General features: G+C 38.0%; 1 protein-coding gene across 9 annotated transcripts in view; it reads right to left on the bottom strand.

The window, feature by feature from the left end:
* USP24 (ubiquitin specific peptidase 24) overlaps window positions 1-12877 on the bottom strand; it is a 149966-nt gene that overhangs the window by 42515 nt on the left and 94574 nt on the right. For all 9 annotated transcript variants that reach the window (XR_012324657.1, XM_073789303.1, XM_073789304.1 and 6 more), the window contains 5 exons: window positions 11411-11481; window positions 10566-10726; window positions 4131-4192; window positions 1763-1954; window positions 458-575 (listed from right to left, as the gene is read on the bottom strand). Coding sequence is in view for 8 of the 9 variants with exons in the window: in XM_073789303.1 (XP_073645404.1) it covers window positions 458-575; window positions 1763-1954; window positions 4131-4192; window positions 10566-10726; window positions 11411-11481 (604 nt within the window). In the remaining variant the exon portion in view is untranslated. The remainder of the gene's footprint in view (window positions 1-457; window positions 576-1762; window positions 1955-4130; window positions 4193-10565; window positions 10727-11410; window positions 11482-12877) is intronic.

Genomic DNA, 12877 nt, shown 5'->3' with positions numbered 1-12877 from the left:
TGACTCTAAAATTACCACCGTAATAAATCACTAGCAGTTTTAATGATAAGGACACAGTCAATGCTCAGCAAATCACAAGGTTCATGCACTAAAGCACCTATGCTTTTCTCCTAGCAGAAAGAAACCCTCAAGACTCAGAGCCTGTTTATCTTTACTTCGGAAGCAATTCTTACAACCTCCGTTTCTCCTGGAATGTGTTACTGACCAAGTTAACCACATTATTACTTATTCTTCCATCTTGATGATAGTAATAGTACCAGCTCGGCAATCGCTATGTGCCAGGCAGGCTTTATCCTAAGCCCCCTTACATGCATTTCTTTATACAGTGGATAATGTCTTACAAGCTACACACACTCACACGATGGAAGACAAACTCCAAGTTAAGAAAATCTTTTTTGGACTAAAGTTTCGAATTAGAATTTTTACCAAAACTGAACACAACGTGCATTTTCCATACTTTGGATGAAAGTCCTGTTGACTGATGGCGGCACTGCCAGCTGGAGAATGACTATTTAAAATAATTCTAGAAGCTCGGAAAAGGAAGTCATCTAATAATGGTTTAATGAGTGATGAACCTGGAATAGAGCATAATATTCATGTTGAGGATGAACACATATTTTAATTCAAAGATCTTGTCTTGCACTTTCATATCAGAGCAGCAAAGGCACCTGAGGCCACCCAAAGGCAAGGCATTCAATTTAACTTGATGCTCATTTTTTGAGCTCTTATAATACATGGCAAAGATCTGTGGGGCAGAGGAGTGGGGATGGGTGGGAGAGTCGGGACAGGATGCATAGACAAGCGAAGGAATCTTCCTTTATGAGCTTAAAATAGAGTGAAAGGAGTTAAGCTTTCACTTTAGAAACACAAATGCCAAGAACATCACAAGGCAGACGGTTTGAGTGAATAATTTACTTTGGGCATAGGGGAATCCAAATAAAAGTTTTTAAAACTTTAAATATCTTTAGGTAAAAATGATGTGCCTGGGCTTCCCAGTTGGCGCAGTGGTTGAGAGTCCGCCTGCCGATGCAGGGGACGTGGGTTCGTGCCCCGGTCCGGGAAGATCCCACATGCCGCGAAGCGGCTGGGCCCGTGAGCCATGGCCGCTGGGCCTGTGCGTCCGGAGCCTGTGCTCCGCAACGGGAGAGGCCACAACAGTGAGAGGCCCATGTACCACAAAAAAAAAAAAAAAAAAAAAAATGATGTGCCCATCTCACCCTGGTTTAGAATCACTCTTTTCTATGTATCCCCAATAGCCAAGATTTTTATAGAACTCAGTTTGTGTGATAAAAGTGATAATTAACATTTTGATTTGTCTTCTGAATATAATTTATAATACCAAATATGGTTTTACAAATTATATGTGTATCCCACCATCCAGGGGTGGTGGGTGGGGGCTGCCTCTCCAGACAAGAATTATCCTTAAAAGAGGTAAGACATACAACGGGCTGTATCTTATAAAGTATGTAACAGGAAAAAGAGAAGACAAAAACCTACTTCGATTTATAATTTTTATTTGTTGCTAAGTTATGTGAGCCAACTATTTTGAACGCTATAAAATTCTCTGTATGGTTTAATGACACAGATAAAATACACCTTAAATTTGTTAGCCACTAAAATTCCAGACAACACCCTACTGTCTGAGGGTCAATTTTCTATGGAACATTTAGCACCTATCTTATTTTCCCAATTTCACACAACACTATGGCAATAACTGAGAAATGAGGTACTCTATCACATGACAAGATGAAGTAATAATTACCAAGCATTTCCTTTTCTGCCCCACAGAGTGAAAGAAGGGTCTTGATGAGCCGTAAGTGTCCTGCCAATAAGATGTTATCTGCTTCACTGGTCTCACATTCAGCTGTGCGATTAGGTTCAAAGTTATCCAGCCAAGTAATCTCATCTTCGAGCATGGTAGCTGGGCTGATTCTTAACTGCTCCATTTCTGAAGCTAAGATGGAAAAACAAAACAAAACGACCTCTCATCCTGAAGAAAGAAGGATTTCTTTTCATGGAGTCAAAATCCTGAATTAAAGTAAGCAGAGACAAGTCTCAATCTTCTACTTCACAAATTTAAAAAAACTGTCATTAATGAACAGCAGCTGCCCACAGGACTATGAAGGCTCAACATGTCCGTTCCTTCCCTCCCTCCCTCCCTCCGTCACAAATCACACGGTACTGAGTGCCTCCTCTGTGCAGGTCACGGTGCTGACGCTGGGGGTACAAGATGAAAGGGACACTCCTTGTTCCGAAGAAGCTCCTGTTTGGTGGTGTTAGCAGATGTCCCAGGGAAGAAACCCTTCTAGAGAAGGAAGGTGTCGAGGGGTGAGAGGAGAGCCATCACTCCCACCGTGTTACCTATGCCAAGGGAGGGGGGAGCCCTGTGAGGGAGAGAGGGGTCCGCAGCGCAGCAGCAGAATCCATGTTTCCAGATGATGGGCCAACCTCCAGAGAACCACTCTTTTGTATTATGTATTCCACATTCCCCTCCAAACAAGGATTGAAAACAAGATTCCATGTTGGAAGCGGGGCTTAGGGAGGAGAGCAGGAGTAATCATGCTCTCTTCCCACTGCACTGCAGGCACAGGCAGGCAAGGCCCCACAGAGTGAGGTGGAAAGGGATACTGCAGGCGACACTGTGCATCCTCGTTTCCTCATTTATGAAATGGGGCTAACACCTACGCTGCAGCGTGCTGTGTATACAGTGTCTAGTATAGGCACTGGCATATAGAAAATGCTCCAAAAATTGCTTGTTTCAAGACATATTCCCTCCCTGCCCTCAACATCCCATTAAGGGATCTTGGATCCCTTACTTATGGCTCACTGGCACAGCAAAGGCCGACACTAATAACTTGTTCATGCATTCTGAGGATGTATGTGTCTCATACAACTCATGAGTCCAGTTCTCAAGCAGCAAAGCAGAATACCCTCTCGAAGTCCAAGCCAGAGAACAAACCTTCGCTGGCTGCTGCCCAACGTAACACTGAAAGCCTAGTTGAAAAATGCAGTACTAGGCTAGGCTGTTAGACGGACATGTAGTCCATCCACTTCTCTAGATAGTACAGGTCTTATCCCTGAATCAAGACACATAGACTATATCATCTCAGGCTCCAACAAAACCAATTTCACTGCCCTGCTCAGAGCACCACGTCCTCAGCTTTTGAGAGACACTTATGAAACCCAGGAAGGCATCTGCCTTAGAGATGCTGCTGAGGCTTCTTAGTCACTCTGTCTTTATGTGTCCATTACATGAAGACCTTTGTGTGAAGTTTCTTTTAGGTTTGAGTGCTGGGGAAAAGATCTGTTTCTTTTGAGAAGCCATTCTGTTTCTTCCTCTAGGGTACTGAGAACAAACAAACAAATGAGGTTTCCTTTTTACCTTGGTCCTCCTCAAAACCTCATTCTGACTGTGTGGGGCTTTTCAGCCTGCACATACACAAGGTATTTTTTTTTTTTTACCTCCTGGTCTTGACATTCTTTTCCAATTAACATTTTTGTTGATCCCGACTTTCATTTTATTTATTTCCTATAGGCAGAAGCAAATCTTTCCTATAAACTTTGTGTAAAGAACAAGGAATAAACTAACGAACTCTTGACTGGAACAACTGAAATTTGCATAGAGGACTCCAACAAACCTTTGCATTATATAAGAGTAAGTACAGATGATTAAAATCTAAACACTCTAACAAAAAGAGTTTGTAACAATGATATTGCAAACACCTAACACTAAACAATTACCTGACTTCTATCACTCACTTCTATTACTATCAACATATCTCAGCAGATTCCCTCTTTCCTTCAAACCTTCAAAACTGTCAGAATTGACTATAACGGAAAGACTCTTCTTAATAGTTCTGTATCAGTGTAATTAAAATATGAGCCTTTGACAATTTTTAAAATCAACAAATCTTCTAACACATTAATGGTTGGGTATATAATAGCAGAAGAGATAACTGGTACATGGGTTTACATGCTATTTCCAAGAAAATAAAATTCAACTTCAAACAATAATTTTAATGTTATTTATATCTGAGATACATTAAGTCAGATTTAGAAATGTCTGTCTTTCTTTTCTAGTCCTTCCCAACCCCTCCCCCAACATAAATCAAAGTTAGACATCTACTTACTTGTCAGATCATCTAATAATTGGCACCTCAGATCAAAATACTCCATGCACTGGGATAACAGTCTAAAAAACAGATTTCAGTTATTAAAAAAAGGCTGATTTGAGAATAAAAAAATATTTTCCTTGTAAGAATAAGTTCATAAAACAACTGAATAAGAGAATTTTCCTAAGCATAAAATAACTACATCAATTCAACTTCAGTATTTTAGCAAGACACACACTAGTGATTTTACTTATACAGATATAGTATAGGAATAATAGTGTAAAGAGAGAAAACTTACTAAATCTATCACATTATGTAATGATGTACACACTGACTGCATACATAATGCATTGATTAATTTGTTCAAATATCAACTGATACACACTAAGCACCTACTATATGCTTGGAACTGTTTTAGGGGAACAGTGAACAAAGGAGACAGACAACAGATGAAAAATACATACATATGTCAATTGGTGATAAGTGCTAAGAAGCAAAATAAAGTGGATAAAATAAGAAAAAGGTAAATTCTTTTATCTAGGATGATCAATGAAGCTTTTTCTGCAATTACAGAAGTGAAGAGCACAGGTTTTAAAGTCAGGAGGACCTTACTTTTAATCCTGGCTCCACTACTTACAGCTGGGTGTCGAGGCACAATTTATTTCAGTTGTCTCAGTTTTCTGATTTCTAAAATGCTTACTAGAGCATTAGAAATAAATGCGCACATATACACAAACATAAAGGGCTCAAGAATGCACTAATGATGAGACTACATAATGAACCAAGAACTACGATTATTAAAGAAGTGGGGATGATAAAACTGCCAAACTCATTTGGCCATTGTGAGGATTAAATGATAAATGTATGCAAAGAATTTAGCATACTGTGTGGCACATAATCAGCCTGTGATAACTGCAATTATCATCACTACTATTATTATGGGAAAATAGGTACCAAACTTGGGCATTAAAAAGTTGTGAAATGCAATTTTCAAATTATAAAAACACATAATTAAAAGACCCAATATTGTGTAAAATTAAATGCTTTACATTCAAGAGCTTCTCTGAGAGTGTATGTTAAAAAATTCATTTAATGCTTTCTGCTTCTTTCCCAAAGTTTAGAGGAACTTAATAACAAATCAAACTGTTAATGGTTAGTTATGTTAAATAATCTGACTCTTACAACAAGTAGAAGCACAACAGCTTACTACTTAAAAAATGGCTTACACATTTAAACTAAAGAATCACTGATCTAACTAGTTAATAAAAGGATTATCTGATTTTAGGAAACTTTAGCTAGGAAAAATTGGAATACTAAAGTAAAAAATGTACAAGGGCAAAAAAAGAAGTTTCTATAACTTTTAATCCACATGCCTTTATCAGGGAAAAATCATTCCCTGAAATTCTGGCTTTACATCACTAAAGACTTACTTTTCATGACCAGAAATACACAGCTAATGTCTATGTAATTTAGGTTAAATCTTAATGGTCAGCTGCAGGTTTGCAAGTTTTAGTTAAACTAATTGTAAGTTTTAGTTAAATTTTTAAGTTTTATAAATCACTCACAATGATCTCATCTCAGAAACAAAAATCTTAACTTCTTTGTTATTTATAAATTTATAACATTAAAATAGGCTAGATGCTTCAAAATAATATTTAAGTTGAGACTTAGACATGTGGGCCAGGAACCTCCATATATGACAGTGTGTGAGAACATAATCAAGGTTGAAACAAACATTTAATCCTGAAATGAAGACTTGCAAACTGATAATATAACTCAGTTCAAAAAAATTCTGAAGATTATATAACTTACAATTAGAAAATACAGGTATTTAAAAAAAAAGTCAGGGACAGATTGGAGAAGAAATCACAAGGAAAATTAGAGAAGATCTTGTGACAAATAAAAATGAAAACACAACATACCAAAAGTTATGGGATGTAGCTTTTGAAAACAGTGCTACTAGGGAAGTTTATTCCTGTATGTGCTTACATTAAAAAGGAAGAATGATCTCAAATCAACAACCTAATTTTACACCTTAAGGAACTAGGAAAAGAAGAACAAATCAAATCTAAAGCTAGTAGAAGGAAGAAAATATTAAGAATTAGAGTGAAGATAAATAGAGAACAGGAAAACGATACACAAAATCTACAAAAGCAAAAGCTGGTTCTTCAAAAAGATTAACAAAATGACTCAAAAAAAGAGAGAAGACTCAAATTAATAAAATCAGAAATGAGTGAGGACACTACTACCAATTTATAAGATAGTATACGAGCAAGTGTACACCAAACAAATTGGATATCCCAGACGAAATGGACAAATTCCTAGAAACATAACACTTTGGAAGACTAAATCAGGCAGAAATAGTGATTGCTTGCTATCACTAGCAAGAAGATTGAATCAATCAAAAACCTCCCAACAAAGAAAAGCCCTGGACCAGATGGCTTCACTGGTGAGTATTACCCAACAGTTAAAGAAGAATCAATACCAACCCTTCTCAAACTCTTTCCAAAAAACTGAAGAGGAGGGTACATACACTTCCAGCAAACCTAATTCAACAGTACATTTAAAGGATTTAACACCATGAACAAGTGAGACTGATACCTGGAATGCAAGGATGATTCAAAATACGAAAATCAATCAATGAATATACTACATTAACAGAATGAAGGAGAAATACCCATGATCACCTCAACTGACATAGGTAAAAAAAATTGACAAAATTTAATGCCCTTTCATGATAAAACACTAAACAAACCAGGAGAGTAAGAAAACTACCTCAATCCAATAAAGGCCATATATGAAAGCCCCACAGATACTATCATGCTCAATGGTGAAAGACTGGAAGCTTTCCCCCACAATCAGGAACAAGGATGCCTACTTTCACTACTTCTATTTAACATAGTATTAAAAGTTCTAAGCAGAGCAATTAGGCAAGAATAAGAAATAAAAGACATCTAAATTGGAAAGACAGAAATAAAATGATCTGTTTGCAGATGACATGATTTTATATATGGAAAACCCTAAAGAGTTCACAAAAAAAACTGTTACAATAAATGAATTCAGCAAAGTTACAAAGATAAAAAATCTGTACATAAAAATCAGTTTCATTTCTATATACTAACAATGAACAAAGAATATGAAAAAAGAAAGACAACAATTCCACTTATAATAGCAACAAAAAGAATAAAATACTTAGGAATCAACTAAACCAAGGGAGCAAAAGACTTGTACAGTGAAAACTACAAATAATGCTGAAAGAAATGAAAGAAGACTTAAATAAATCTAAAGATATCTTATGCTTGTGGATCAGAAGACTGAATCTTGTTAAGATGCCAATATCCAAAATGATCTACAGATTCAATGCAATCTCCATTAAAATATCAATGATGTCTTTCACAGAAACAGAAAAACCCATCCTGAAATTCATATGGAATCTCAAGGGGACCCCCAAAGAGCCAAAACAATTCTGAGAGAGAAGAACAAAATTGGAGGACTCACACTTCCTGACCTCAAGCTTACTACAATGCTACAGCAATCAAAACAGGGAGGTACTGGCATAAAGCCAGACATATAGATCAAGGAATAGGAATAAAGAGCTCAGAAATAAACATGTGGGCATGCATCTATGTATGTGTGTAAATATATAATATATATATATATTTTTTTTTCAAATGATTTTCAACAGAAATGTCAAAACCATTCAGTGGGGAAAGGACAGTCTTCAAAAAAATGGTGCTGAGATAACTGTATATCCACATGGAAAAGAATAAAGTTGGACCCTTACTTCACATCATACACAAAACAACTCAAAGTGGACCAAAAACCTAAATCTCACAGCTAAACCAATAAAACCCTGAAAAAAACCAGGGGAGAAACTTCCTGACATTGGATCTGTCAGTGATTTCTTGGATATGACACCAAAAGCCCAGGCAACAAGATAAAACAGAGAAACTGGACTTCATTAAAATTAAACACTTTCTGCACATCACAGGACACTATCAAGGGAGTGAAAGAAATCCCACAGAATGGGAGAAAATGTTTGCAAATCATGTATATGATAAGGGATTAATATCCAAAATATATAAAGAACAACAAAAAACAGACAACCTAACTTAAAAATGAGGAAATGGGGGACTTCCCTGGTGGTCCAGTGGTAAAGAATCCGTCTTCCAATGCAGGGGATGCGGGTTTGATCCCTGGTCAGGGAACTAAGATCCCACATGCCACAGGGCAACTAAGCCCACGTGCCATGAACTACAGAGCCCACGCGCTCTGGAGCCTGCGTGCCACAACTAGAAAGAGAAAACCCGCATGCCACAACTAGAGAGAAGCCTGCGCACCACAACGAAAGATCCCGCATGCTGCAACTAAGACCCAATGCAGCCAAAAAATAAATAAAATAAAAATAAATTTTTAAAAAAAATGAAGAGACTTGAATAGACATTTCTCCAAAGAAGATATACAAATGGCCAAATAAGCACAATGACATACTCAAAATCACTAATCATTAGGGAAATGCAAATCAAAACCCTGAGATGCACATCACACCCATCAGGATAGTTAGTCACAAAAGCGAACAGAAAACAAGTGTTGGCAAGGATGTGGAGAATATGGAACCCTTACACATTGCTGGTGGGAATGTAAAATGGTGCAGCCACTGTGGAAACAGTATGGTGGTTCCTCAGAAAAGTCAAGCATACAATTGCCATATGACCCAGCATTGCTACTTCTGGGCACATACCCCAAGAAACTGAAAGCAGGACTCAAATTGATATTTGTATACTCATGTTCACAGTGGCATTATTCATACTAGCTAAAAGGTGGAAACCAAATGTCCATCTATGGGTGAATGGATGAACAAAGCATGATATATACATACATTCAGTCTAAATAGAAATGAAACCCTGACCCATGTTGTAACATGGATGAACCCTGAAAATATTATGCTACGTGAAATAAGCTAGACACAAAGGACAAATATTGTATGATTCCACTTTTACGAGGTACCTAGAATAGTCAAATTCATAAAGACAACGTAGAATGGTGGTTGCCAGTGCCTTGAGGGAGGAGGGAAATGAATGGGGAGTTACTGTTTAATGGGAACAGAGTTTCAGTTTGGGATGACAAAAAAGTTCTGGAAATGGACAGTGGTGATGATTGCACAATAATGTGTATGTACTTAATGTCACTAAGTTATACCCCAAAATGGTTAAAACGCTAAATTTTATGTTATGCATATTTTGCCACAGTAAAAAAAAAAAATCTAGCAAATCTGAAAAAAAAAAAAATCATCTCCATGATTGTCTTTGAACTATCTCTCTTCATTTCCTTTGTCCATTTTTCTATTTGGCTATTGGTCTTTTGTGGTTTATAACAGCTCTTCACATATATTAGCAAAATTGGCCTTCTATCTGTCATATACGTTATACATCTATTTGTTCAGTTTAACTGACTTTTGACTCTACGGCATTTTAATTTTTATGGCGTTACCTTTATCAGTCTTTTATCTAATGACTTCTTACTGGGTACATAGTTTCAGTTTAGGATGCTAAAAAAGTGTTGGAGATGGATGATGGAGACGGTTGCACAAAATTGTAAATACACTTAATGCCACTGAGTTGTACACTTAAAAATGGTAAAAATGTTAAACATTCTGTTATGTATATGTTACCACACTAAAAAAAAAAAAAAAGCCAAGTTTGGGTGCTTATATGTTAGGGGTTTAGAGTAGCTCTAACGTTTCTTCCCTCTAAGGGCTCTAATTTGTAAAGCATATACATATTGATTTCACAAATCTCTGTGGCACCTTCTCAGCCCCAGAGCAAGGGCTCGCTGGTAAAGCTGAATTAGAGAAACTGGCTTAAACTTGAGGTCAGTGTGGGATCTCTGATCTCCCAGCCTGGGCCTACACTGGGCCACCCCTGCATGCAGGCTTGCCTAAGGAGACAAGATGGGGCAGGCAGAATGGATTTACTCGAGTCATTCTCTGAGCCTGGACCTCAAGCCTTCTTCCATGCCCAGGCATGTATAAAACCAAGAAAGCAAGCTAGAAGGATACCCTAGTACCTCTAGACATGGAGTTGTGAAGCAGGCTGAGCTAAGAAAGTGAGGTACAAGTGGACATGGGCAGTGCGACCTTTACACAGTGATCTGGCTTGAATCATGCAGCTTCTCAACCACCAAGTGAGTCCTCTTTCTCTCTGGGGTAGGGGGACCAAGAGGAGTGGATGTGGGAGTTGGGGTGCTTGAGAGGAAGAAAGCCTGGTAATGTTTCCTCTAACTCTTCTGTCCTGAATGGGGAGAAAACCTGAAATGCCCTCTTTCAGGGTACAAATGTTGGAAGAGGAAAGGAGAAAGTCCTTCATCTCAATCATGCACTGTGGACTCTGGGGGAGCAGTACACAAATCATTATTCTCTTTCTGTATGACGTGAACTTTTTCATCTTTACGTACCTCTGATTGACTCCTCGCATAATACTAGTTGGGGACCAGAGAGGCAGCTGAGCAGTGAGAATCACACCTAGGAGAAACTGATTTGGCTTTTGCACATCTGGATGGGCCGAAGTATCTGTCTGACTAAGAGTATACAGTTGATCACAGGCAACACGGCGAATCTGAAATTACATTTTTAGTGGCAAAGGAAGTACATCAACCAACACTTACAGACTGCTTAAAAAGTTATTTTCTTCCAAAGTCCACCTGTGAAGGATGCTGTAAGGGTTTGAGTATTTCAATCTTTAATGGTAAAGTTTACATTGAATAAACTAGGGCTAATTTAAAACAAGTGTAGTCTGGGAACTAATTTCCCAAATTATTCTAGTACTGTACTCTCATCAATAGGTTTATAATTTAATGTAAATGAAAATAAGGAAAAAACTCTTCTGCAAGTGCCTCAAAGTGAACTTTCAAGGTCATTTACAAAAATGAGGATTATAAAATCTAATGAAAGTTCATGGCTTGAGGTTGGGTCTTTCTTGATTTTGACCAACTTGTTGATGCTTAATGCTAGCTGCCTTGGCCAGCTATGGATACTGAACACTGGCTGTAAGATTTTTTTTATAAACAAACACAAGTTAATCATAGCACTAGTCTCTTGACTTTCAGTGAAATATGAAACAGAAAGGAGGGCAACAGTACAAATGGTCACTTTGCTTTCAGAGGGCTCTGCGGCCTCTTTGTCTGATTCCCCGAGAGGACTAAACACCATCCCTTCTACACTCCCCACCATGTCACAGGTATCCAGAGAGCCCACGCAGAATAGGACCGAAGGGGCTTTTTATAAAGTGAAAAATCCTTACCTCAGCACTTGGTGATCCAAGTAGAATATCAATGATAAAATCAGCAACACAGGGCAAGTTATAGAAAGATGCTAATAATAAGAATAAAGATAATGGGAGCAGGGGAGGAAAATAAGTTAGGAAATGCATTTTCAAAATTTCGAAAATTTTGAATAATTTCTTAAGCTTAACTATCTTAGAAATCATCTCTTCTTCCACACAGAATCAAATTCAGTGCCTCCACAGCTGCACCCACGTCTCTGAGTCTATCCCACGAGAGCCCAAGGTGCTCAAAAGCAGGACTGTGTCTTGGTCATCTTCACACCCGGACATTTTTCATGATGCCGTGTGCACACCAGTTACAGAATAAATGTCTTGCCTTGATAAAACTGTCAATACTTGTGAACTATAAAATGTACCCCACAATAAACTTACAAATGATAAAAAAGCTTGAAGTTATAATTTTTTCATCTTGATTTGAAAATATCTCTATAATTAAACAATTGCAGGAAAATCGAACTAAAAGTATGGTATATGCTCAAAAGCATTTCATAATGAATTACTTTCATATATAAGCCTTTAAAAGCATTTCTGCTCAAAGTAAATCATTTCTGATATTACTGAACTGTCCCATAAACATCTAACTTTTTCTATATGTTTATCTTGACATCTTATATGATGAGTTTGGATGTTATACTAAATACATAATGATCACCAATTCTATGAACAGGCAGTCTGAATCAGTAGTAATAGTGAAGAATAGGGCTCTGATGTGTTGGTATAATGTTTTAAAGTGGAGTTGTTAAGACCTCATCCCTGAATAAGTATTTATTGAGGGCCTACTACACATCACACAGTGTTTGGGTGCTAAGGATTCAGTAGGGAACAAAATGAACAGAAGTCTCTGTTCTTAACGGAGCTTACCATCTAGTTGGGGAGGGGATAATGACAATAAACACAGTAAGCAGAGAAATTATATTGTATGCTATAAAGTGACAAGAGATATAGAAAAATAATAAAGAGTTTAGGTGATGGTGGGTGAGAGAAGGGTTGCGATTTCTTTAAAAAAGGCAGAGGAAGAACATACCAGGAGTTAGGAACAGGCAGTGCAAGGGCCCCGAGGCAGGAATGTGCCTGAGTGTCAGGGAACAGCCAGGAAGCCAGGGTGGCTGAAGCACGGTGCGTGAGGGGAGAGCGGGAGAAGGTGAAGGCATACAGGTGTCACGGGGGTGGATGCTGTCAGGCCTTAGGAAAGACCTGGCTTTCACTCAGTGTGAACCGAGAGGCCACTGCAAGGTTTTAAACAGAGGAGTGATACAATCTGACTTACAGTTTAGAAGGTCCATTCTGGTTACTGTGTGGAGAATAAACTGCAAGGGTAGAAGCAGGGAGATTAGTCAGGGCACTACTGCTATAATCCAAGTAAGAGATGATGACAGGTCAGAGGGTGCTAACAGTGAAGGTGGTCTAAGGGGTGGAATCTAGATA

The sequence above is a fragment of the Tursiops truncatus genome, chromosome 1 (assembly GCF_011762595.2).
Source record: "Tursiops truncatus isolate mTurTru1 chromosome 1, mTurTru1.mat.Y, whole genome shotgun sequence".
Classification (NCBI taxonomy): domain Eukaryota; kingdom Metazoa; phylum Chordata; class Mammalia; order Artiodactyla; family Delphinidae; genus Tursiops; species Tursiops truncatus.
This window is presented reverse-complemented; position numbering and strand designations above follow the sequence as displayed.